The 24,773-nt window shown below is 59.8% G+C and overlaps 4 protein-coding genes across 11 annotated transcripts in view; 2 read left to right on the top strand and 2 right to left on the bottom strand.

The window, feature by feature from the left end:
- Positions 1-263: 263 nt before the first annotated feature.
- On the top strand, positions 264-9,075 carry REN (renin). The gene is given in 11 exon segments (XM_033009582.2): positions 264-359; positions 362-414; positions 4,602-4,758; positions 4,902-5,025; positions 5,306-5,424; positions 5,590-5,786; positions 6,582-6,590; positions 6,990-7,112; positions 7,714-7,858; positions 7,951-8,049; positions 8,440-9,075. Coding segments are annotated over 11 exon segments (1,284 nt in total). The 3' UTR covers positions 8,602-9,075.
- A 2,804-nt stretch (positions 9,076-11,879) lies between these two features.
- On the top strand, positions 11,880-21,250 carry ETNK2 (ethanolamine kinase 2). Of its 2 annotated transcripts, none has more exons than XM_042800288.1 (8): positions 11,880-12,125; positions 15,985-16,244; positions 16,726-16,863; positions 18,082-18,224; positions 18,340-18,423; positions 18,812-18,981; positions 19,664-19,737; positions 19,896-21,250. In XM_042800288.1, the coding sequence occupies exons 1-8, from the start codon at positions 11,916-11,918 to the stop codon at positions 19,966-19,968; spliced, it is 1,152 nt and encodes a 383-aa protein (XP_042656222.1). In that variant the 5' UTR covers positions 11,880-11,915; the 3' UTR covers positions 19,969-21,250. The 2 variants fall into 2 exon arrangements, with proteins under 2 accessions (XP_042656222.1, XP_032865451.2); XM_033009560.2 differs by lacking the exon at positions 11,880-12,125 and adding an exon at positions 14,280-15,767.
- A 627-nt stretch (positions 21,251-21,877) lies between these two features.
- LOC122154093 lies at positions 21,878-23,756 on the bottom strand. Of its 2 annotated transcripts, none has more exons than XM_042800289.1 (2): positions 22,733-23,756; positions 21,878-22,636 (listed from the first exon to the last, which is right to left on the bottom strand). In XM_042800289.1, exons 1-2 carry the CDS (start codon positions 23,122-23,124, stop codon positions 22,003-22,005), a joined length of 1,026 nt encoding a protein of 341 aa, XP_042656223.1. In that variant the 5' UTR covers positions 23,125-23,756; the 3' UTR covers positions 21,878-22,002. The 2 variants fall into 2 exon arrangements, with proteins under 2 accessions (XP_042656223.1, XP_042656224.1); XM_042800290.1 differs by having other exon boundaries at positions 21,878-22,641; positions 22,738-23,756.
- A 54-nt stretch (positions 23,757-23,810) lies between these two features.
- SOX13 (SRY-box transcription factor 13) overlaps positions 23,811-24,773 on the bottom strand; it is a 40,332-nt gene continuing 39,369 nt past the window's right edge. For all 6 annotated transcript variants that reach the window (XM_042800285.1, XM_042800287.1, XM_042800286.1 and 3 more), the window contains 2 exons: positions 24,219-24,435; positions 23,811-24,094 (listed from right to left, as the gene is read on the bottom strand). In XM_042800285.1, the coding sequence (XP_042656219.1) occupies positions 23,821-24,094; positions 24,219-24,435 (491 nt within the window). In that variant the 3' untranslated portion in view covers positions 23,811-23,820. The remainder of the gene's footprint in view (positions 24,095-24,218; positions 24,436-24,773) is intronic.

Below are 24,773 nucleotides of genomic sequence, written 5' to 3'. Positions count from 1 at the left end.
ATTTGGGCACCCAAAACCCAGCCCCAGCAGCCCCGATGAGCCCTGGGTTACAGAGGATGAGCTCCCCAGCAGGTATAAATCAGGGCAGCCCCCCTGTTAACACTGGTTATAGTTGTTTTGTATCCCTGGGCGGTCTGGCTTAGGGGAAGCTGCTCCCTCACTGCTGATTTTTGAGGCAGGCTGCCTTCAGTTTGTGGTGCAGATTGCAGCTCTTGAGAAAGGGAAAAAAGAAGAGCTAGCAGCTTTCTGGCACCAGCTCGGCTATGGGCAGGAGGAAGGTACAGGTGAGGCCAGCTCTGCTGGTGTCAGGGCCAGCTTTGATGATAAAATGAAGGAGTTTGGAGCAGAGCGAGAGCTGGGGAGCTGCTTGTGGAGGAGAGATGGGAGAGGAAGCATGGGCTTAGCCATCGTGTGGTATGTGAGGGCTGCAGCCTCCCTAAGGCTTATCTGTGATTCCTGTCTTTGCCTCACTTCAGCTGGAAACTTGCACTTGGGCTGCAGAGCAACTTTTGCTGGTCAGGTTTCATCTTTATGGGCCTCACTAGAAGAAAGAGGAATGGTCCTAGGGACATCGTGTACAGGAGAAGGTGATTCCCACTGTTTAATGCCCCCATCTCTGTGGCAGCAAGTGTGGGTGAGCTGGGGGTGTGCTCTGGGTGCTGTAAGGTGCTGTCACTTCACCCTGCTGGGAAAATCAAGCCAGGCTGGAGCATCATCCCTGGGTGACAGTGAGGGATGCTCCCATCAGGCTCCAAAGTGACCCAGGGAAGGGCTGTGAGCTGCCTCTCAGATGGAGCAGGCAGCAGCAAGCTGGAGTTGCTCTCCCCAGCCTGTGTTTCGGAAGCTAATTGCAGGGGAATGTTTTCCCTCTGGTTCTGTAAATTGCTATTTCAGTGTGCCCTGCCAGAGCAGCTTTGGTTTTAAACACTTTGGGTGAAGCTCTGGCTCTACTGATGTCAACGTCTGAATTGCCCCAGGGTTGGTGCCATTCAAAGCCTCCTCTAAGTCCTTCCCAAAAGTTGCTTTTAGGCTTGAGCTTTTTGGTCATCTGGAAGAAGGATCCTCGGAAGCCTTGTGTGTTTTTACTAGCAATAAAGTCACTGACTAGAAAAGTGTGTAAAATGTGTGGGAAGGACAGAAACGCATCTACCTTTTTTTACTGGTTTAAAAGATCCCTCAAGAAATAAGGCTATTCAGTAAAACTTCCTAATGATTCCATTTAGAAAGGGAAGTACTTTAATATTTAAAATTTTATTTTAAGAACTGTGCTTGATCAGCCCAACACTAGAGAGGAATGCATTTATCTTGCAGGAAAGCATTTGTTTCTCTCTGGAAAGCATTTTCCTTGAATTCACTCTTAGCTCAATCATTTGACTCCTTGAAAGCTGACAGGGAAATAACTTAAGAGCATTCCCCTGCTATTTCCAGATGAGCTGCTCTTTATAGGATATGCAACTCTACGAAACCCCAGCCCTTTGTAGCAAACTGCAGCAAGTTTCCCACAGCAGCACACGAATCGAGCGGCGAGATTGCAGCCTTGCCTGTTTTACCTTCAGTCGCTGCAAATTCAGGTTAAGTGATGCTTTGGTTAGAACTGCCTGACGCTTCAAGGCTGCGTGGGAATTGTTAAGCATCCTCCCTGAAGGGCTGGGAACAAAAGCCGTGTGGTCCCAGAGTTGGCTGGTGTCCCCATGGCTGTCTTTCCTGTGCTGCCCTGCAGAGCTTGGCCTTCACCACGACTCCTGCTCCAGCCCTTCGAGCCAGCGGAGTGATGCTCCTTCCCCCTCCCCTGGTTCCTACAACCCTGGGCACAAACACACCATTTTCAGGTTATTTAAAGCCCTGTGTCAGGTCTTTCTATCGCTGCTCCCATGCACCAGCTGCTCATCCCTGCTCGCTGCCGATGGATGTGACTGGAAAATGCCTTGCAGGGATTTTCCTTGCACAGGGGAAGGTGCCCTGTGTTCAGGGGCATCCTCAAGCCCTGGTGCTGCCAGCAAGGCAGGTCAGCCTCAGGGCTAGTGCTGGCCACTGCAAGACAACAACCCTCAGTGCTCCAATGGGCTTGGGTAAGTTGGTTTTACCTGTTTATGCCTTGGTTTCCCATTCAAAGGGCTGTGGTGCCAGCCCCTTGGCAGGGAAGGGCTGTCTTCCTTGGGGACTGCGGCAGGATGGTGCTGCCTTTTCTCTGGTATCCACAGCCCTCCGGCTGCCCCGTGAGAGAACAGTCCATCTGCCCCTCTCAGGAAAAAGCCATGCCCAGAGCATCTAATGCTCCTCAGGGCTCCTGCAGATGTGCCTCCCCTTGGTCAATGGGGACCTGGAAACACTGGAGCCCCGGAGCCCCATATCCTCCTTCCTCCAGCTGACGTAGTCCCTTTCCTTTGAAGTCACACTGCAGCCCTGGCCTCTCCTTCGGGGAATGGGGCTCGGTAAAGCAGGCAGAGCCCATGGGATGCCCGGGGAGGGGATTTATGTCCGGTGGCTCCCTGCCAGACCCTCTCTCACTGGGCTGCTGCCTCCTGACCTCTGCGCCTCGCTGCAACCTGCGCCGGGGCATGAGGCTCCCCTGAGTGACGCAGCACTGGGGCCCAGCGTGGGAAAAGACGTCAGGGCTGGGGGGACTGAGGCTGCGACCCGTGGGGCAGAGCCTCGGTGCCTGCCGAGGTCAGCCTTCCCCTGGCTCCAAATGCGGCAGCCAAAAATCCCCTGGGAAAGGAAGCTTTAAAGCCCTGGGTTTGGGGGGCAAGCTGTCTGTAGTTTCTGGGGTGTCCTCCTCACAAGCCCCCAGTGCTGGTGTCCCCCGGACAAGGGTGGCAGCAGCGCCCTAAACAGATCCCATCAGCAGCAGGAGCACCACAGCGTGGTTACGTAGCTGGGGGTATTGAAGCAGGGGCAAGTGTGTCACCAGGTTCCTTCCATGAACATTTTTATTGCCTTTGCAGTCATTTCCCACCAAGGTTCCCTCAGCTCAAGCACTGGGCGTGGAGCCACAGGGGCCGGGTCTGGCACCCAGCACCCTGGGCTGGGCACTGTTTGGGGAAACACAGCTGTGAGTGAGCTGGGGACTGGTGATGCACCTTGTACGAAGGAGTCCTCTGCAGCCCACACTGGGAGTTTCAAGCAGCATCTCCCTTCCAAAACACGGGGCAGAGTGGGCACAGCAGCTTGGGTACCCAGAGCCGTGCGGGGCTCCCCTGCACCCTGCTTGTACAGGGCAGAGAGCAGAGTGCTCCTCCCGACCACACTGTGCCTGGCCAGGCTGTGGATGTTTCTACCTTGAGTCTTATATCCTATGGAGCAATCGCAATGAGTTTAGCTGTTCTCTGCATTAAGGCTCTGCTCCCTCACTGGTGTAATGGAGCTGGGGGGTGGTTTCCCCCCCGCTGTGCTCAGAGCAGCCCCCATAAGGACAGTGGGGTCTGGTGGGTTTGCAGTTGGGATCTGCGTGGCCAAAGGGACTGTGGCTCAACACCCTTTGCTGTTCCCACCCCTGGGTCTTTGGGGGAAACCCCAGCTCTCTGCAGTGTGGAGCTCGGGGACGTCTCCTTGGCCGGATCGCCCTCTAGACCTGAACCACCACCACGTGCATCATCATCACCCACTGGCTCTCCTGACTGACACCAGCAGGGATTTGGCCCGTGCCCTGCACGCGGGGCGCTGACGCGCAGCAATGCTATTTACCACGAGGAGCGTGGGTTTGCAGCTCCCCTTGCCAGCCGTGCCACCCTCGGCAGGGGCTGTCACGGTCACCAGCCAGCTACCTGCCCGCAGGATCCCCAACCCTCCCCCGGCCAGGGGGGAGGAGAAACCCACACGGATGCAGAAACCCAGGCTATAAAAGCGTCCTCCCCTTTGGGACACGATGAAGCTGCTGGCAAAGGAGGCAGCTGCCCTGGGCGAGCGTGATGCCGGCAGGACACAGCAGGAGGGTGCAGCGGTATCTGGTGGTCTTGGCCGTGACCTGGGGCGTCAGCTTCTTCCCCTCACCAGCCGAGGCTTTGCAGAGGTAGCGGGCGTGCATGTTGCAGGTGGCCCATGATGGTGTGGGTCTTGCTGCCTCCCCGTGATTTTGGGTGCTTGAGAGGGTGCTGAGGACCGAAGGACTCTCCTCCTAATGCAGCCGTGCTGGGGACCCCCCTTCCGCCTCCTTTTCTGTTCTGTGCTAGCATACCTGCTCTTCTTTGCTCCTCTTCCTCGCTCCCCTTGAGCAACGCGTGGCTCGGCAGCACCCATCTCCCAAATAACCGAGGAGGCCAAGGTGAAGCGTCCCACTTGCAAAGCTGACTTGCCGAGGGTGGGGATGGGCTCAGCCCAATGTTGGTTGATGCCTCCTGCAGCAGCCAGCTCCCCGTGGGGTGCCTGCCCCGGGTGGGCCGTGGGGGGGCTGGCAGCACCATGGCAGCGGGACCCACGGGCACCCAGCTGGCAGTCCCACGGAGCAGGGAGCTGCTGCCATCTAGAGCCACCCAGCTGGATTTCCCGAGGCAGGAGTGCTGGGGTGGGGGGGGGGTGGCAGGGAGCTGGGGGTGGGGGGGGGTGTCTCCTGCGAGTGCCTGGGTGCTCCCCGGCCCCCCATCACTGCCCTCACCCCCTGGCAGGATCGCGCTGCGGAGGATGCCCTCCATCCGCCAGACGCTGCAGGAGATGGGTGTGAAGGTGTCGGACGTTTTCCCCGAGCTGAGGCAGAGCAGACGTGGCGGCGTGGCCGGCCCCAGGAACGGGACGGCTCCCACCCTCCTCACCAACTACCTGGATGTGAGTCTTTTCCTGCGTGGGGGGGCTTGTCACCCGCTGCACCCCACAGTGCACTTGCTGCCGGGGGCTCGGGTCTGTGTGAGCCTCCCTCTCCTGTCTGAGCTGTGACCCCAGTGATGCTCCCCATGCTGTGCCTCTTCCAGACCCAGTATTTCGGCGAGATCAGCATCGGTACCCCCGCGCAGACCTTCAAGGTGGTCTTTGACACGGGCTCGGCCAACCTGTGGGTGCCATCCTACAAGTGCTCCCCCCTCTACAGTGCCTGTGGTGAGTAGGGGGGCATGGCCAGACCCAAGGTGGGGGCTGACCCCCTCCAACCTGAGCTCAGTGAACATGGGCAAGCCTCTCCATCTCAAGGGCTGCTCAAAGCGGGCTGGGGAGGGTTGATTTTCACAGGCGGGGGGGCTGGCTGCTGCTGCCTGGTCCCCTGGCACTGGGGCAGGGTGGGTTCATCACCCCGCGGAGGCTGGGGGAACAGAGACCTTCAGCCCGTCCTGCCGTCGCTGCCTCCCTCGCTTTCTTTGACGCACCTCCTCCCTCTCCCCAGTTTCCCACAGCCGCTACGACTCCTCCAAGTCGCGGACGTACGTAGCCAACGGCACGGGCTTCGCAATCCGCTACGGGACGGGGAGCGTCAAAGGCTTCCTCAGCCAGGACGTCGTCATGGTGAGTGCGTGCCCTGAATTCGCAGACCCGGGGCTGCAGGCTCAGCAAGGAGATGCCCACGTGTGGCTCTGCTCCCCCATATGAGCATCCCCAGTTACCCAAGAGTGGAGGGGTTCTTTGGGGGATTTATCCCTGCCCCGTGAGGACGCTTGTGCCCTTCCCCAGGTGTCAGACATACCCATCGTCCAGGTCTTCGCCGAGGCGACGGCGCTGCCTGCCTTTCCCTTCATCTTTGCCAGGTTTGACGGGGTGCTGGGGATGGGCTACCCCAGCCAGGCCATCGACGGCATCACCCCCGTCTTCGACCGGATCCTCTCCCAGCAGATCCTCAAGGAGGACGTATTTTCCGTCTACTACAGCCGGTGGGTCTTGTGAGGAGCCGGTGCCGGGGCTGGGGAGGTGTTTGTTTTGCAGGGCATGGGCATCGCGCCCACAGCAGTGCTGGGTTTGCATCTCGGGACTGGGAAAGAGCCATGGCTGGGGCTGTGGCACCTGGGGTGGGGTGGGGAGGGCATGGGCACGCCGAGGGTGCCTGGAGGAGTTGGGGTGGAATGAGGCAGCACAAGAGGCAGAGCCAGGTGGATGCTTATCTGGAGCCGCTGGGCAGGGAGTGCCGAGGGAGCGCTGCTGCCCGCTCATTTGTCACTGTCAGAAGGCACGAAGTCACCAGCTCTGCTAATGGGGCTGGAGCAAACACAGCCAGGGGTGAATTTAGTGTTTTGTCTACAGGCCAAATTAAAAAAAAAAAAAAAAACGAAGATCTCTTGAAGAAAAACCTGCACCAGCAGCTAAACCCCCTTTCATATCTTGCCCCACATCATTGTGCCCCAGCAGCACCAAAACCTGCAGGAGCAGCAGGAGGGCCCATCCTGGCAGAGCAGGAATGTTGCCCCCCCCCCCCCCCCCCCCCCAGCACTCCCCACTGGCCCCGGGTACAGCAGCCAGGCAAGGTGCACTGAGACACCCGCAGACGCGTGCTTAAAGCAGGCGTGGTAGCTCTTCACCTGGACTAAAGGTGGATCCATCAATAATTAACAAAGCCTAAGGATGCTGGCTGCAGCTGCAGCCTCCCCTGGGTGCCTCTTGGGTCCCCTTGGCACCCTGGGGACGCAGCTGCTCTCAGACCACAGGCTTACGGAGCTTCTTTTTCTTTGCAGAGCTTCGAAGTAAGAAGACAAAAAGCACTATTGCTCTCGAGACAGCACCCACTAACAGTCACCCGGGCGCCGCGGGGCCGGGCAGCAGACTCTGCTCCCATCGCCAGCCCTGGGTGAGCCCTGCCCGGCTCACAAGAGCTCACACACCACAGCACCCTGCACCCAGCTCTGCCCACACGCCTACCTCACGCAGGACCCAGCACCGACCTGCTCGGAGACCTCAGCATGTGGCACCCCCCCTCTCCTGCGGGCTCTCGCAATCCTCTGAACTAACTCGGGGTTTCTTCTGCTCCAACTCGCTCCCCTAACCGGGTCAGCAGAGCCTCACAGCCGGGGCTGGTCCTTTCGCGCTGATTTTTCAGGGACAGCAGCCAAGGGGGAATCACTCCGCTGTGTTTTGCACCCTAGGAATGCTCCTCTGAAACCTGGGGGGGAAATAATCCTCGGGGGCAGCGACCCAGCCTACTACACCGGGGATTTCCACTACCTGAACGTCAGCAAGAGCGGCTACTGGCAGATCAGCATGAAGGGGTGAGACCAGGGAGTGCCTCTGCACAGCACTGGGCTGCATCCTGCAAACCTCCCTGGGGAAAGCTTGCTGGGTGCTGGGGAAGGTGGTCCACAGAGGCATGTGTTCCTTGGGTATTACTGGCGGATGCTTTCCCCTCTGAAGGGGAGCAGGGTTGGCTCCTCCAGCACGGAGTTGCACCTTGGTGCTCAGCAAGAAGCCAGGAGCTGAGCTGGGGAATGCAGAGGGGGTGGCACCGTGGGCTGATTCAACTTGGAAGCTGCAGTGGAAGAGTTTAACCCCCTTTAGTCCTGCAGGAGGGAGTGTGAGGCACTGAAACAATTCTGCTTTGTTTAATTTAAAAAAAAAAAAAAAAAAAACACCAACAAAAAACCCCACACATGAGGACGCTTAGCTTTCACATTTGAGAAGCTTGAAGGGAGGGTTCCTGGTGCCCCTGGAGAGTCTGTGCTCTGGAGGCACCGGGAGCAGCACGTCCTCTGCCTGGCCAGCGGTCCCTGGACAAAGATGTGGCACACTCACCCGTGGGCACACGTGGTGCTGGGAGCCAAGCTGTGGTCACCGTGGGAGCCTTGGTGTCACCCCTCTTTCCTTCCGCTCCAGGGTGTCCGTAGGGGCTGAAATCCTGTTCTGCAAGGAAGGCTGCTCAGTGGCCATTGACACAGGAGCGTCCTACATCACCGGGCCAGCCGGCCCCATCTCTGTGCTGATGAAAGCCATCGGCGCAGCAGAAATGGCCGAAGGAGAGGTGAGCAACATCCCCCTTCTCCCCCCGCTGCCTGCACCCCTGCTCATCCCTGCCCCAGCAAACGGGCTCAGTGCCATCTCCTCCTCCCGCAGTACATGGTGGACTGTGACCAGGTCCCTCAGCTGCCCAACATCTCCTTCCACCTGGGTGGGAAGGCCTACGTGCTCAGCGGCTCAGCCTACATCCTCCGGGTAAGCTGCATCTCTCCGGGTGGTTCTCCCCAGGCTGCAGCATATCGGGGTGCAGCTTTCCTGCAGCATCCTGTACCCTCCTGGTTCCCCTAAAGCAGCTGAGATGAGCCCCAGAATGAAGATTCTTGTTTTAGCCCAAACCCTCCTGTTTGGCACAGGTGTCCAGATGAGCCAGATCAACCTGTCGCTGCTTCTTTGGGTGGTTTTGGGGAGATTTGGGGTGAGCAGCAGAGAACAGAGACAGGCAGGGATTCTCCTTCCTGGAGGAAGGAACATCAAGGCTGAGCAGAGGGTGCTGAGCTGGGGATCCCAGCCCTTCCTTGGGCACGCTGCAGTAGAGATCTCCCTCCTGGCATCTCCATCACCCTGTGGGTCTCCTCCTCTTTGCAGCAATCCCAGTACGGGGAGGACATCTGTGTGGTGGCTTTCTCAGGGCTGGACATCCCACCCCCGGCTGGTCCTCTCTGGATCCTGGGCGCCAGCTTCATCGGGCACTACTATACCAAATTCGACCGGCACAACAACCGTATCGGCTTTGCCACAGCCCGCTGATGGCCGGGGGGGGCCTGGGGAGAGGGATGGGGGAACCAGCCTGGAGGCACGAATACCACCGAGAAGCAGAAATTTGAAGTGCAAACGAGAGCAGCATTTCCTTGCAGCTCAGCCACCTCCTCTCTTTGCTGAAGCAACTGCAAAACCTCGCCTTCTCCCACTCCAAAACCCCCACTCTGCTTCCCGAGAGCCTCTGCTGCTGGGGAGAACTGAGCCTGAAATGCATCTTCCAGTGAGCATGTTCAGTCTGGCAATCAAAGCGGGATCCTGTGTCCAGAGCTGCACCTCCAGGGACTTTTAGAGTGATGTGTGATAGTACAACTGGTGTGCAGTGAGTTGCTGCTGGCGTGGAGGTGCTTGCATGTTGCAGACAGGCTGAGGAGGGATGACCTGTTACAGTTCATGTTATTCTTTGAATGGGAGAAAAATTATCTAGCCGTGTTTAATGATTGTTTTAGCTGGTGATAACCCTATCCCTCCCCATGATGTTAATATTAAACAATTTTAGAGCAACAGGACCCTGAGTGGATGCTTATTCTTGCAGAGGGGAGAGGTCAGACACTTTTAATAAGAGAATGGGACAAGTGTTCCTCTGCCAGGATCCACCACTGCGTTTACATCCTTCTCCGTTTCATAAGAGTGAAACACCCTCTCAGGTAGTGCCACAGCACCTGCACGTAGGCAAATCAGGGTCTTTTCAAAGAGCAAACAAGCTCTTTCTGCAGGAGATAAGCTGCTGTGTGGGCTACCCATGCCTTGACCTGCTTTCCCATGGGGGGCTTGGGACTGCTGGTTGCACCCCTGGGGACAGGGACAGGGCTGCTTTGCTGTCCTTTGGGGAAGGGAAGGTGCCTGCAGGTCTGATTAAGGGGGGGCTGACTTTGTCCCACAGGGGGAGGCAGCTCCTGCTGCCCCAGTGCCTGGACCCGTTTTCTTTGCCCCGTTGGCTCCAGCTAACAACTCAAGGCTTGTCTCTGTCCCGGCCAAGTGCAGTGATGCTGGAGCTGCGAGCCCCATACGGGCTGGCCTGGCAGGAGGGGTAGACCAGTGCTCCCAGCTGGAGGCTGCCATTTCCAGTTCTGCAGGAGAGCTGTGGTGCTTCAAGTTACAGCCTGGCAGCTGTGAATCCAAGCTCTCCCCAAAGCCAAGCGGTTTGCAATAAGCTCTCAGGACCAGTTCAGGTGCTGTGGCTGCCATGGTCCACGGCCAAGCCCTGGGGAAGGTGCCTGTAAAGCCGAGTGTGACGCTTGTGCTTCTGGAGCAGAGCCTGGAGCAAGCCACCATCTGAGTGCAGTGGCTCACAGAAGCTTCTCACCCTCCTTTCTGCCACCAGCGATGACTGCTGACAAAGTCCCCGTGCTGCCCGACGCGCAGGCTGACACGAGCTGCCTCGCAGGCTGAAGGGATGTTTGGGAGAGCGATGCTCCTGCTCGCCAGCCCTCCCTCCCAGCGCAGCACCTCGTCCCCTGCCCTGCCCCACGGAGCAGCAGCGCACCCTTAAAGCGGAGAGGATGTGGCTGAGCGGATGTTTGTCCCTCCTGGGAGGGTCTCTGCAGCCATGCGGCGTTTAAACCTCTTAACGTCGGGATGCACCACCCTGAGATGGGAAATTCAAGGCACCCAATGATGTTACCTGTTTCTTACCGTCGCCTGCTGAAGCATTGATTCATCAGCTCCAACACGGGGGCCAGGAGAGCCGTGGCAATGCGTTTGGGGGGCCTGGGGGTGGAGGGAAGGGGCCCCAGCGGTCAGCATATCTTGCTTTCATCCAGTGTTTCCTGAGCACAGCCGCTCGGCAGCACAGGAAACCCCAGGGGCTGGGAAGCAGCGGCAGCCCAGGCAGAGAGGGCAAGAGCCGCCCAGAGACCCTCGGCAAGGGGGGGGGGATTGGCCCAGGTCAGAGCTGGAGCTACAGCCCGGCTTCCACACAACCTTCTGGCCATACAGAGGAGTCGGCAAGCTTCTCCTCTTCCTTCCTACCGCAGGGAAGCTCTCCACTTGGAAATCACTAAGCCTCCTCTGTCCTATTCCATACCACAAAAGTCTGGAGAAGACTCGAGTGGATGCGAGCTTGAAAAAGCACCAGGTGATTTAAACCGCCGCGATGGCCTCAGCTGGAAAAGGGTCAGACTGGCCTAAAATAGGATGTTTTTGTGGCTCCAGTTCTGTTCCTATTCAGCACAGTTGTTTCAAGCAGTGAGAGGGGAAAAATGCCTGGGCTGCTTGCGGTGCTGCTCCTGGGCCCCTTAAGCCAGCCTATTAACACCTCTAATCGCCTGGCCAGGGCAATTTCCTGGTGGCTGCTGCACAGTCCTGGCTGCAAGGAGCCCACAACTGCCCCGTATTAACACTTGGAATTGTTATGGGCGAGCAATTAGGCCGCACTCAGCCCAGCAAAGCAGCGAGAGCAATTATGACCATCCTATTAAAACTGACAGAGCTGGCTCTATATTTAGAAACACGGGGAACTGGGTGGTTTATTTTTTTCCCCTTCCTTAAATGATTTTCCCCAAGTCTCCATGGTCCATTTAGCTGGTTTCAGCCGCAGCCAGCTGTAAACTTTGGAGGGGGCATTCTCCGCTCGGAGCCATGTGCAGTTGTTATTTCCTCTGATAATGAAGCCGGGTTGGAGAGGTGTCAGCGCGCTGCGGGGTGAGGGGGGGGGGGGCTGTGCCAACGTGCTCTATCTTTATCTTTAACTATCAAACCTCCCCCAGCCCACCTGTAAATCCCATCTAGGGGTCAGCGCTCAGTGGGTGAGATGGTGGCGGGGCTGGGGAGGCCAGTCTAGATTGGGGGGGGACGACGACGACGCAAATTGGAGTTTAGGGTGCTACTAGCACCTCCTGGGGCACATCTCATGCGCTCCTCTGTATCCTAAAGGGATGGGGGGGGGGGGGGGGCGGGATGATCTGCGGAGGTATAGACACGCGGGGGGGGGGGGGGTTGAGGGGATGGGGATGGGGGTTGAGGGGATGGGGGGGGTGGTGAGGGGATGGGGGGGGTGGTGAGGGGATGGGGGGGGTGGTGAGGGGATGGGGGGGGGTTTGAGGGGATGGGGGGGGTGGTGAGGGGATGGGGGGGGTGGTGAGGGGATGGGGGGGGTGGTGAGGGGATTGGGGGGGGATACACTGGGGGGGGGCGGGTCGCGGAGTAGGTGGGGGGGGGGGTTGGGGGGGGGTCCCGCTGACCTCACAATGCGGGCGGGCGCTGCCGCGGGAGGCGGGCGGCGGGAGGCGGGCCGGTGACTCATGGCTTCCCCACGGCGGGCGGCTCCTCCCCGCGGCCGCCGGCCCCGCGGCAGCCCCCGGCACATGGGCCGCGGCTCCGGCAGCTCGGAACCGGGGATGGCCGTACCGCCCGGCTGCTGCCCGGACTGCCCGGGCTCGGAGATGGGCGGCCGTGGGATCTCCGCCGTTCCCCACCTCGGGATTGCGGTGGATGAGGGGGATGTGCTGCCCGGGGCGCTGCGGCTTATGCGGGAGCTGAGACCCGGGTGGGAGCCGGCCAGGGTGAAGACCAAGGTACGCCCCGCCGGGCGGGGTGGGGGGGGGGGGGGGGGGACAACGACACCGGACACATACGATTCCCCCACCACCACCCGCGGGGATCAGCCGAAGGTGCTGCAGAGCCCAGCTTGGGGGGGCTGTGGGGTGCTATAGCACCCCCCCTGAGGCGCCTGTAGAGCTCACTCGGGGGGGGGGGGGGGGGGGGGGCTATAAGGTCCATGTGAGGGTGACGGTAGGACCCGCCATGGGGGGGCTGTAGGACCTGTCAAGGAGGGTACAACACCCAGTCCCCCCCACCCCCAGATCTCTGGGCTCAGTGCGGATGTGCAAAGGTGTGACACCGCCCCCCCCCCCCCCCCCCCAACCCCCGCAGGCTTTGGGGACCCCTCGGGCGGTCACTGAGCGGTGACTGTGAATGCAGGTGTGTCCCCAGGGTCCCTCGAGGCTGCCAAAGTGGGTGAAGGTGGGGGGGGGGGCTGGCTGCACTACTGGTGTGTCGTCCCCCGTCCCCCCCCCCCCCCCCCCCCGCCAGAGTCACTCCTGCAGGTGCTGCACCCCTGCCTGCACCCAGTGCTGCCAGGCCCCCTGCTCGCAGGAGTAGCTGCTCCCAGGAGCAGGGCTCGCTTGGGTTACTTGGCTTTGCACCTTTTGCCAGCTCACGTAAGCCGAGCGCTGGTTCGGGTGGGAGCTGGGATTCAGCGCTGGGCTCCCTGCACGGGACGGGGCTTGGCTGTGCGGAACTGGCAGGGCTTTGCTACAGCAGCTGGGAGAACGGGGCTGGAAGCTGCCTGGAAGTGGGGGGTCCCCTTCATCCTCCTCACCTCTGCCCGGGGGTGCCGGGTCTAGGGTGGGAAAACGAGGGGGTGGGGTCTGTGTCCTCCCTGGGCTCCCGGCGATGGGCACGGGAGTGTGGAGGTGGCAGAGCTGGGTGCGCTTAAACATATACACATGTGTATGCATGTCCCTCTGAAGGCACATGCTTCCCGTGTGCCTGGAGTCATTAAAAATGTATTAATAGCCAAGTGTAATTAAATACAAGAAGCTGCAGGAAAATACATCTGAAAGGGCAGATGGCAATAGGCAGGAAGCTCGGAGCTGGAGTTCCTCAGAGCGCATAGTTGTAGGGGCAGGAAATGTCTCGGGGCTCTGTGCAGCGCCGAGCACAGACCTTGGTGGCGATGGTTGTTTGAGAAGGAGCCCAGCTCGCTGGTATCCAGGCTCTCTCCAGGCATCGGAGGGGGTCAGTGTTCAACAGCAGCTTGTCTGTGCGTGCGTGTGTTTTTAATTAAAAAAAAAAAAAAAAAAAAAATCCTTAGGAGTTGAGACAAGGCGGGGGGGGGGCGGGGGGGGAAGCCTCCAGTTGTGTTTCCTTTAGTTGCTATCGCAAGAGCTGTTCGGGAGGGGATTGGAGCGGTGCACTGGTCCTCAGCTGGTTCCCATTAGCGTTCCTGTCCGCTTTCCTCCGCGCACTGGAGCGGTGCCTGGTTCACACCACCTCGCTGCACGGTGTCGGTGCACAGCTGCTTGCAGGGGCTGTACCAGCCTGTGCTGGTGACACGGAAAAATCTCCCAGCGCTTGGGGCAGGGTGTGGGAGATGGGAAGGAAGGCTCTGGGTGCTTGGCTTCCCCCGCCTGCCCTTGTTGCTGGGGTCTTCAGCCCCCTGTGCTCCAGGTTGTGCCCGCTTTCCAGGGCTCCTCATCCTTTAAGCTCTGTCCCTGGGCCGAAGCATCTCCGTACCGAGGAGGCACAGGCAGTATCGGTGAGTCAGCCAGCCACGCTATCAGGGAAGCACACACTCCTCCATCCCTCATCCGGCGATAAGAAGAGCAGCAGTGATGTGGAGCCAAACCCCTGTGAGGACTCTGGCATGTCTGGATGATTTTTAGCTCCATTTTGGTAATAAGGTGCCTTTTTGCAGTCCGGCTGGGGGTGTCTGCGTGGGGAGGCGGCCAACGTGGCACTACTTTGGGGTGCTGAGGGAGTCTCACGGCAGGCACAGCGCCGGCGTGTTGGATGGAGCTGCTTCGCTTCAGCGTCTTCGCACAGGGCTTGGGTTTCGCTTGGCGTTTCATTGCTGCGAGGCTCCTGGTGTGGGGTCACACTCGCTTTCCCCCAGCTCCCTGCTGTCACACAACCACGGCAGGGAAAGATTTGGGCTGGTAGCAGAGCTGAGGCCCTGCTGATAGCTGGCTGTGCTTTGGATCCACAAAGAAATAGCACCGGGCACCTCCCAAGCAGCTGCGCTCGGGAGCTGGAGGAGCTGCCATCTCCAAACCAGGCGAGCCCCTGCGTGCAGGTTGCTGGCGAACCACGTGTGAGTCTCCAAAGTTAGCGGCCTGGAATTCAGAGGGGGATAAGGCTCAGTAATCTTGTTAAACCCTCTGTAAAGGGCTGATCGGGCTGTCGAGCAGCAAAACAAAGCAGCGCGAGGACTTTGCAGGCGAGGTGGCCCTGAGCATCTTGGCGTGGAGCCGTTCACCTGCGACCGATGTGCGTGTTGGCTGAGGGAGGGCGCCAGCCCCGGGGTGCACCGCCTTCTGCACGGGTGGGCCATGCATGGCACCTTTTTCTTGCTGAACTTCTGGCCTCTGGGGCCTGGCAGGACAAAGAGAGGAGACCTGTGTGTGGCACCGTTGTGGAAACACAGATTACCTGCCTTGGAAAAAGGTTGCTTGAAAAGATTCGGCCCACCAGGGATGTGGTGGCTGGCTCGCCGCTTGCCGGGCTCGCCCCGAATCCAACACCAGCCAGCTGCATAACGAGGGGTGTTAACGCCGTCTAACTTCGGATGTGTCATTCCAGTGCTTTGAGTTTCCCTCGGGAGACTACTTGGGGGACCCTATATATAGGCACCCTATATAGGAGAGTGAGTTGCTGAGTGGGATGTCTATAATTAGCTGTCCCACCCCCGAGCACCGCTGCTGCCGTAGCACGTGCCCTCGCCCCGCTCCCGCTCCACCAGCATCACACCTGCTCCGGCTCCCCGAACCCCAACGGGATAAAGAAATGACTTTCCTGGGGAGCAGCAGCACCCCGGTGTGCTCAGCCTCGGTGCCAAGCAGGAACCACGTGGGGCTGAGCATCTTGCCTGCGTGGGGGACGATGGAGCGGGGGTTTCCTGTGGGGCGATGGAGACCCAAAGCCCTCGGTGCACCGGAGGCGACCGAAATCGCCGCGGGATGGGGAGAGGAGCCCGGCACGGGCGGCAGCCCCTGCGTGTGCGCAGGCAGGCGGCCAAGCCGGGCCGGCGGGAGAACAAAACTCTCTTTCCATCTGTGAGGAGCCATCAGAGCAATGACACGAGACGTCCCCAGCAGAGATGTCCCTGCCTATCAGCAACCCGGCCCTGCGGGGAGGGTCAGGAGGAGGAGATGGTGTTTGCTCCGTGTTGTTTGCTGGGTGGTGGTTGTTTTTTTATTTTGGTTTGGGTTTGTTTTTTGGTTTTGTTTGTTGTTTTTTTTTTTTTTTTTTCATTTTGCGCCAAGAGATTTACGCTGATTTTTTGGGGAAGCGATTCCTGGGGCTGCTCGGGCACCAAGCTTGCTGGCGGCACATCTGGCCTGAGCTATTCCTGAGCTTCCAGGTGAAAAATGGCAGGATTTCCACCCAAGCCACCAGCTTTGTGCAGCTGAAGCCTGTGGCCCCGTGCAGTACATGTATGAACCTTGAAGCCTTGCAGACTCATGCCATCTGCTGCGGGAGCTTTCCTGGCTGCGGTGGGCACAGCTGCTTCCTGCTCTCTTTTGCCCGTTATTGCCTTTGCCATGCTGCTTTCTCCCCGGGGTCTGCTGGTGGGAAGGGGGTTTCCCCCATGCCCGGCTGGCACGGCAGGGATGTACAGGCATCGGCTCTGCTGCCCTTCTCCCCCTCCAGCTCTTCACCGACGGCATCACCAACAAGCTCGTGGCTTGCTACACTGACGAGGGCATGGCGGACGCGGTGCTGGTCCGTGTCTACGGCAGGAAGACGGAGCTCTTCGTGGACCGGGAGACGGAGCTGAGGAATTTCCAGGTGCTGCGTGCCCACGGCTGCGCCCCCGACCTCTACTGCGCCTTCCACAATGGGCTCTGCTACCAGTTCCTGCCGGGCATCGCGCTGGGACCCGACCACGTGCGGGACCCCCACATCTTCAGGTGTGCAGGACCCCCGCGTCCTTGGGTCGAGGGGGGAATCACGGGATGGGGGAACCGATACTTCTCTGGCCGTGAGGGGTTTGCTCTGTGTTTCCAGCTCTCCCTCTGCCGCTGCTTTTGCGCCAGACTCTAGTGCTCGAGCAGTGCTGATGTGCACACACCTGGGTGGTGCTGGGTGATAAATGGGCTAAACTGCAGCTGGGTTTATTACCCTGTTTTTAAAGTTTTTGGGGAATAGAGATTTCCTGAGAACCACAGCTTTTATTTGGACTTGCCCTGGAAAGGTGAACACCGTTTTTGACCCAGACAGAGTCTTGAAAAGGCTTGCAGCTGAAGTGGAGGGGAGACTGAGCTGTGCTGAGGCTGCGTTTTTAAACATGGCTTTCGGGGAACCCCCCTCAAGGCTGGTTTTGTGGAGCGCTTCTCTCAGGAATGCTGCTGCGTGGCCACCTCTCACCTGCGTGTCCGTGTTTCCTTCCAGGCTGGTGGCCCAGGAGATGGCCCGGGTACATGCCATCCATGCCAACGGGAGCCTCCCCAAGCCCATCCTCTGGCAGAAGCTGCACAAGTACCTCACCCTCGTGAAGACGGAACTCAGCCCAAAGGTATCCAACCCCAGGTAAAGGCAGAGGGATCCCAAAGAGCCAGGCTCTGGCTTGGGCATCCGCTGCCCACCCATCTTTAGGTCTTCCCCCGTATGGGACCGGGGGGGAAGAGCCCCGGTTCCCAGGTAAAGCCTCTGCGGGACTCTGGGGTCGGTGAGCAGGGCTGGGGCTGGCGTTGGGGCTGGATCCGGCCCTGTGGCCACTTCTGGATAAATGATCCTCCCGTGAGCAAACTCATGGCTGAGTCTCCAAGAGGAGTTGGGGTGGAGGCATCTCCGTGCACCCTTCAGCACCCTTCATCCTGCCGGTCTGGGGATGAGGTTTGCTGTGTTAGAGCAGAGACAGCTCTGCGTTATGTCTGTACAGCACCCAGGCAGGATCCGGCCTGAACCAGAGACTCCCACCTGCTGTAATAATCTGCCCCCTCCTCCTCCCTGCAAATCTAGCCTGTGTTTTAAGCCCTCCCTAGAATAAGCTGAAGCTCAAACCCTTCTTACGGTGGGGATCTGAGCAGCAAGGTTGAGCTGACGTTGGAGGGGATCCTAGAAACCCAGTATAGATTAAAGCAGCCAGTTCCCACTTCAAACCAGTTCATCCCATTTCTGGGAGCCTGGGTTCATGCCAGGTGAGTTCCGGGGTGTCTGGGAAGGATACGGGCAGCCCCAAGAGGTGGTGGAGGTGAATGAACCCGAAGGCAAGCGAATAATTAACCTGTTCCCTGAGCAGCAGTGCAGGACACAGGGCTTTTCTCAGCACTCGCCCCGCTGCAGGCAGACTTTACCCAAGCCTGCACCTTCAGTGCAGCCAATTAGGTAATCATTAACTGGCTCTCTTCTTGGAATAGAAACTTCTGAGGCTACTGAGAGGGTATGTGCCCTGGCAGGGTCCAAAATATTCCTGTTGCCTGGGGGGTTAGTCGGGCACTTTGGGAGCGAGCGCTGCGGGGCTCCATGGCTGGTTGGGTGAATTTAGGGGATGGATGCGGGTGTTAGTGGGGAGAAGGGAAGAGCCCCGTGGCATCTGCAGGCAGCCTGGGTGCCACCCCGCACACCAAAGGATGTCCAAGCCAAACCTGGCCTCCCCACCCAAAATGGCCTCATTAGCCCTGCTTCGTGTCACTGATGAGTTCGTTTATAAAATGCACGGATGGAAGCAGGGGCCAACGCTGCCGCTCTGCCCCTGAGGGAGGTTCCCCGTGAGCAGAAGTGATTCCACCCCGTCCCCTTCCCCAGCCTCCAGCAGGATGTGCCCAGCCTGGAGATGCTTGAAGAGGAGCTGGCCTGGATGAAGGAAACGCTCTCCCAGCTGGGGTCCCCCGTCGTGCTTTGCCACAACGACCTGCTCTGCAAGAACATCATCTACGACAGGACACAAGGTTTGTGGCAGCAGCTTTGCACACCCGGACGAGGGGTCTGTCCCTCGCCCACCTCCCCGGGGGCCGGCGGCTCCATCTCCAGCCCCTCTCTCAGCCCCTGCCTTTGCCTCCACAGAGCACGTTCGCTTCATAGACTACGAGTACACCGGCTACAACTACCAAGCTTTTGACATTGGCAACCACTTTAATGAGTTTGCGGGTGAGTTGGGCTCCTCTCCGTGGCACTGAAGGTTCCCCCCCCCTTGTTTGCAGCGGCTGCCTCAGGGATGGAGGAGGTGGTTGTATCCCCAGTCCCATGGTGGGAAATGGGGCAGCACCTCCTTGGGCTGCCTGGGGTTAGAGAGATGTGTGAGGGAAGGTCTCTGCTGGCGCTGGGGGCCGTGCTGCCGGCGGGGAGCCCCCTCTTAACCATGCAAGGGCTGGGTGCGTGCTCAGATCAGCGGGTTTGATCCCAGGAGCTCCAGGGCTTTCGCTCACCCGGTTGCGCGTGGGGAATAGCCCCACTGCCACACCGTTTGTCTCTGGAGAAACCCTTCCCTTTCGTCCTTCTGCCCCTCGGGCATCGCTGACCCCAGCTCCCCTCGCAGGCGTGAAGGAGGTGGATTACCGCCTCTACCCCAGCAAGGAGACCCAGCTGCAGTGGCTGCGCTCCTACCTGCAGGCCTACAAGCAGCTCACCCAGGGGGACCGAAGAGGCACGGGGGTGTCTGAGGAGGAGCTGGAGGCTCTCTACGTGCAAGTGAACAAGTTTTCTTTGGTGAGTGGTGGGGATGGGAAGGAGCCAGCCTCTCTTGAGGGCTGCTCGTGGGACGGGTTTTTCCCTTGCTTTCAGGTGAGCCAGGGTTTCGTGCTGCAGCTCTGCTGATGAGGATGGGGGTGCAGGGGGTTTGGGGGCAGCTGGGGCAGGAGGCTGCCCCAAAGAGCCCGGCTGCACCTTGGAGGCACTCAGCCCCTGGGCAAGGTCAAAGATAGCACTGGCTGCCTGCCATCCCACCAACACATGCCAAGGAACAGCATGTCTCTGATAACTGTGGCCTTGGGCATCCCTTCAGAGAGGCCAAGCACAGCTGAGAGTGAGAAAATCCTCGTTGGTAAATGCCATGGGCAGGCAGAGCCAATTTTCTGGAAACTTAAGGCAAAATCTCGGCTGGTTTCCTGGCAGGAGCTGCCAGGAGGGACGTCCCGCCTGCAAACGCAGAGGCTGGTACCCTGAGCGTGTTGTTCAGCATCCTTCCTGCTGGCATCCCTCGTCCGGGCTGGGACCAGCCTCCGGAGCATATAAAAATACACACGTGGGCCAGCCCCAGCTGGCTGCCACCCTGTGTCCTGTTGTCACAGCCACGGGACTTCTGGGACCCAGCCAGGAGAGGCATGAGCGACTCGTCCCGTGGGCAGGGGTGCTCCGTGCCCATTTCTGATCTGTGTTTTGTCCATTGCAGGCATCCCATTTCCTCTGGGCATGCTGGGGCCTGATCCAGGATAAATACTCTACCATAGACTTTAACTTCTTAAGGTGAGTCTGCCGGGGCTGGGAGGGTGTTTGCTCCCAGCGGAGTTCAGTGTTAAATGACTGGAACAAGAGGATCCCAAAGGCCCCTCTGTGCTGGATGGATCCTCTGTGGCCGGGAGGGGGATGAATGTCTCATGTCCGTCCCTCTCCTCTCTCGGCAGATATGCAAAGCTAAGGTTTAAACAGTACTTCAAGATGAAGCCGGTGGTCACAGCCCTGCAGATCTCGAAATAGCATCTCTGGCCTGTGAGACCCTGAGCTATTTTTGTCCTTGCTGCGTCCACAGCCCTCGCATCCCCCTCGCCCCTTCCCCACCCCAGCCGGGGGCGAGGGCAGGTCCTGATGGTGGGAAGGTGAAGGAGAGGAACTCTGACCCAGCCACCGATTAAAGGAGACCCTGGACATACCTGAGCCTGGACCATGAGATGCTAGAGAGGACCACGGCCTCAGCGAGGCCCCTGCCTACGCAAGGAAGCCTTACCATCGCCTTAATGCCGAGCCCCGGCTCGGCCCCGGTGCCCGACAGGTCCGTGCTTCGCCGGCACTACTGCTGCTTAGCCTGGCACCCGGTTTGTTCCCTCTGTGCTGTCCCTGAGGGGGGAAACAGGTCCCCCCCCCCCATCTGCTCAGGAGCCCCCCAGAGCTGCCCAGTCGCTTTAGCTGCCCATCACACGTGCTGTGCCCGCCGCCTTTGCTGCTCCCTCCATCCCTTCTTGCCCTTACCTGCTCAGTGCCACTTGGGCTCCCACCCCCAAACCAGCACCTTTCTTGGGTCAGTATTGATCCTGGGGTGTCTCTGAGCATGGCACCCTTCTCCACGAGGGGTGGGTGCTGCTGGGCTGAGCTCAGATGGTGCAGAGCAGCAAGGGGCAGTGGCAGCCATGAGCCACATGAGCTTGGGACCAGTGGGCTTTTGCTGGTGGGCGCAGGCTGCCTGTAGCCCTGTGATGTGCTCAGCCCACGGCTGGCTCTGCTCGTCCCCACGGCCGTGGTGTCCCAGACTCCCATTAGCTCCCTGCTCCCGTCATGGCTTCCTTCGTAGCATCCCCTGCTGCTGGAGCAAGAGGCGCCCAGCTCTGCCTTCCTCATCTCCCCCAGGGCCTGGGAGGGGGCCAGTCCTGCCCCTCGCATGGGCACCATCACTGTGCTCCTCTCCTGGCTGTGTCCCTGCGTGGGACCCCCCACCCCCGGCAGGAGGTTGAACAGAGCTGATCTGCTCCACGAGCCGTGCACAGCTTCATCCCCTGTCACCGCTCAGCAGCTCCCCCCCACTGCAGGCTCTGCGAGGGCAATCCTGACCTGCTGAGCACTATCCAGCTCATGACAGTGCTTGTACATCAGCTGGGGGTGGAATCAGACCGCTCTGCCCTTGCCTTGGCTGCTCGGTGAGTGGTATGGGGACAAGGTGGCCATCCCCTCTGCACTGGCGCAGGAACCTGCTCCAGAAAGATTGGGGACTGTTGTTGCATCTGGTGTTTGGTTTTGGTGCAAAATAAAAGCTGCTGGTAGCTGGAAAGGGGAGGATGGTGGCTCTGTGGGGACTGGTGTAGGACTGGAGGTGCTGGTGGTGGTATCTCCTCCCGGGGTGGGCTGCTGGTGTCCCTCCACGCTCCTGACCTCCCTTCAGGTGCCTGCATGCAGTACTCGCTGCCCCTTCCTGCAGGCACCAACTGCGGGGCTTGTCCTTGTCCCAGGGCAACGTCCTGTGGTTTAGCACAGCTTTCTGCAGAGCTGCTTCCCTCATCTTCCTGGGGGGGCCCCCCCCGGGGCCCTGCTGGGCTCTGGCTCTGGCAAAGGTGGGCTGGACCACTTGGCTGCAGCGGGGACTGGGCAGAGGAGGCTGAACCCCAAACCTGCTGCCATGGGGGGCGAGACCTTGAGGAAAAACGCAAGTGAGAGCGGGAAGGAGAGGGGAGCAGCTCAGGCCCCACCACGGATAGACGGTGCAGGAGAGAGTTGAGAAACAGCACGAGTGAACCCATCGCAGGGAGCAAGAGCTTTAGGAGGGGGCTGTGCTGGGAGAGGGGCAAGAAGGGGGGAAACAAGCACAACCCCATCGGTACTCTGACTGCCTGGGGTGAGAGCTCCCTGTCCAGCCCTCAGCTCTCCCCAACCCCAGGCTGGTAAAGTCCAGACCCAGATCTCTGCTCCAAAAAGTCATCTTTATTGTGCCAAAGGGGGGGCGGGGGGACAATTGTAAACAAGTATGTGAAATATACAGGTTAAGTTACTCATCGTCTTATTAACAAAATAAAGCTCTATCTATATTTACAGTCTTTTTTTTTTAAAAAAAAAAAAAAAAAAACAAAAAAACAAAACAAAAGAAGAGAGAGAGAGGAAGAGCTGCATCTTTGTTGGGCACATCTGCTGCCAGCCCCCTCTGCAGCACAGCCCATCCCACCCTGGGAGCCAGCACCCCTTCCCTAGGGACCCCGGCCCCAGCCAGAGCAGCAGAGGGAGGGGGAATAAATAAAGCACTGACAAAGGGCAAGAGAGGAGAGAGGCGTTTGCTGGGTGGGCGAGGAGGCAGGATGCTCCCTTGGATAAACAATGTCCCCCCAGGGTGCAGGGGAGCAGGACCGGGGCCCTGATGCTGCAGAGCTGCTGCTCTGGACCCCCCCCCACCCTGGGGCTGAGGACATGGGGCTGCTGTAAATGCCCCAGTGCAGGGCTTGAGTGTACCCCCCTCCCCCCCCAAGCCTGGGGCAGCCCTGGCTCCTTCTGCACCCCCCCCAGCAAGGTCCCTGCGGTGCCAGGGGCTGCGGCTGCAGCCTCGCTGCCTGTTTCTGGCTGTTGCCACAGGGCGGTGCACGGACTCTGCGCACAAGCAGACACCGTGCACGTACAGCCAGACACACACCGTGCATGTACAGCCAGACACCGTGCACGTACAGCCAGACACACACCGTGCACGTACAGCCAGACACACACCGTGCACGTACAGCCAGACACCGTGCACATACAGCCAGACACACATCATGCACATACAGCCAGACACACACCATGCACGTACAGCCAGACACGGTGCATGTACAGCCAGACACACAGCCATGCTGCACCCCAGACACCCTCAAGCTGGACTGAGCAGAGAAAGTTGATTTGATTTCCAGCCCCCCCCCCTAAGGATTTCCTTTTTTTTTTTTTTTTTTTTTTCCCTTGATTGCTGTTATTTTTTTCTCCCTCTCTGGTTTTCATATCGCAGCGCACAGGTGGAGCCTGCGGCTTGCAGAGCCGGGGCGCAGGAGGGAGAGGTGCCCACTCTGGGGCACGTACCCACCGCAGCCGGGGCTTGTGCCCAGGACAGGGGCCGGCGGAGGGATGGGGTGACAGCGCAGCCAGGGAACAGGCACCCGCTTTATTTACAAAGTGGGCCAGAGCTGTCAGGAGCATAAAGGGCTCCTCGGAGCCCTTGGCTGGTACTCGGGCCAGGCGAGAGCTAAAAATGGCTCCACGGGAATGTTCTGGCAGGCTCTAAAGACCAAGTGGGAAATGCGTCGGGGAGGTCAGGCAGGGCTGAGCGAGGGACAAGCGTGTCCCTGTCCCCTGTCCCCAGCAGCGGGAGCTGGCAGCTGCAGGTGAGGTTCTCTGCAAGTCACCCGTGGGTGCTGCTGGAGGGCTGGGAGATGCTCTGGAGGTTTTCCCACCCCCCCCGATACCCTCAGGTACCTCCTGGGGGGCTGCAGGGGGGTGACAGAACAGCGGCGGTGGCACCCACATCCCCGGGCCAGGTGGCTTTAGCTCCCCATGCCTCTGCCACCAGAGTAAGGCTGAGCCAGCCCACGGCAGCTTGCCCAGTGGGGTCAGCACATCCCAGCCCTGGGATGTCAGTGCTCATCACCCCCCTCACACCCCCCCGGGGAAGCACCCCACCCAAAATGCTGGGGTGCTCACCTTCGTGGGACCCCTTTGCAGGCAGGCAGGCAGCGAGGTAGCAGCTCTCCTCTGCTCCCAGCACAGCCCTTCGGCCAAGTCCCATCCCATCGTGGGGGGATGCTGTGACCTCCTTTTTGGTGGCAGCCAGCCCTGCCACCCCCCCAAACCCTCTCAGCCCTCCCCCCACCCCCCCCCCCCCCAGCTCCCTCGCCCTCAGTCCGTCAGCACCACCAGCTCGCCGTCACTTTTCTCCTCGCCCTCCGAGTCCTCCTCCTCGCTGTAGCGGTACATCTCCCCGTCGGCCACCGAGTGCCCGTCGTCTCCGCCGTCGCTGTCCTTGAGGCTGCGCGTGTTGACGATGACAGGCATGCTGGGGTCCACGCTGCAGGGCAGGTAGTGCTCCATCACGGGGGACGTCAGCTGCATGCCCACCGGCTGCTGGTACAGCACGTCCGAGGAGGCGGGGGGCACCTGGCTGCCCTGGGGCCTGCGGGACAGGGGAATGCACTCATCAGCCGAGGCATCGAGGTGCTCCCCTTGCCTCCCCCCCACCTCTCAAGGCACCCACCCCGCGGGCGAGCCCCCTCAGACGGGAGGAAGGGGCGCGTTACCCTATCAAGTAGCCCTGCCTGGCGTCCTGCCGCCGGTTCCTCATCAGCGCCTTGTACTCGCCGACGCGCAGCCGCTTCCCCTCCACGATGCAGGTACGTTTGGGTCGGGGCTTGTACTTATAGTCGGGGTATTTCTCCAGGTGCTGCCGGCTCAGCCGGGCTTGCTCCTCGTAGTAGGGCTGCTTCTCCTGGTTCGTCATGGACTTCCACCGGGAGCCTGCGTGGAGAGGAGCCACGGGGCACGCTTACACCCTGCCTGCTGTGACGAAACCCACGCCTGCTCCCAGCTGGGAGAGCAATCACAAGAGTTAATGAACGCTCATAACCATCCCCTGAATTTGCACGCAGGTGGTGAGCGCAGCTGCACAGGTCAAAGCCCTGTGCTGCAGAGAGCAACCAGCCCTCCCCGCACATCAGGAACAGGTCCCCAGCCCTGACCTTCCCCTGGCACCTCTCGGGCCACGGCTTTCCAGCCCCTCCAAGGTACGGGGAGCAGGTGCTGCAGCTAAAATAGGCTGTGCCGGCGTGTGACTCACATTCCCCCACTGGCTGACC

Source organism: Tyto alba, unplaced genomic scaffold (genome assembly GCF_018691265.1).
Source record: "Tyto alba isolate M040663 unplaced genomic scaffold, T.alba_DEE_v4.0 Super-Scaffold_30, whole genome shotgun sequence".
Classification (NCBI taxonomy): domain Eukaryota; kingdom Metazoa; phylum Chordata; class Aves; order Strigiformes; family Tytonidae; genus Tyto; species Tyto alba.
This window is presented reverse-complemented; position numbering and strand designations above follow the sequence as displayed.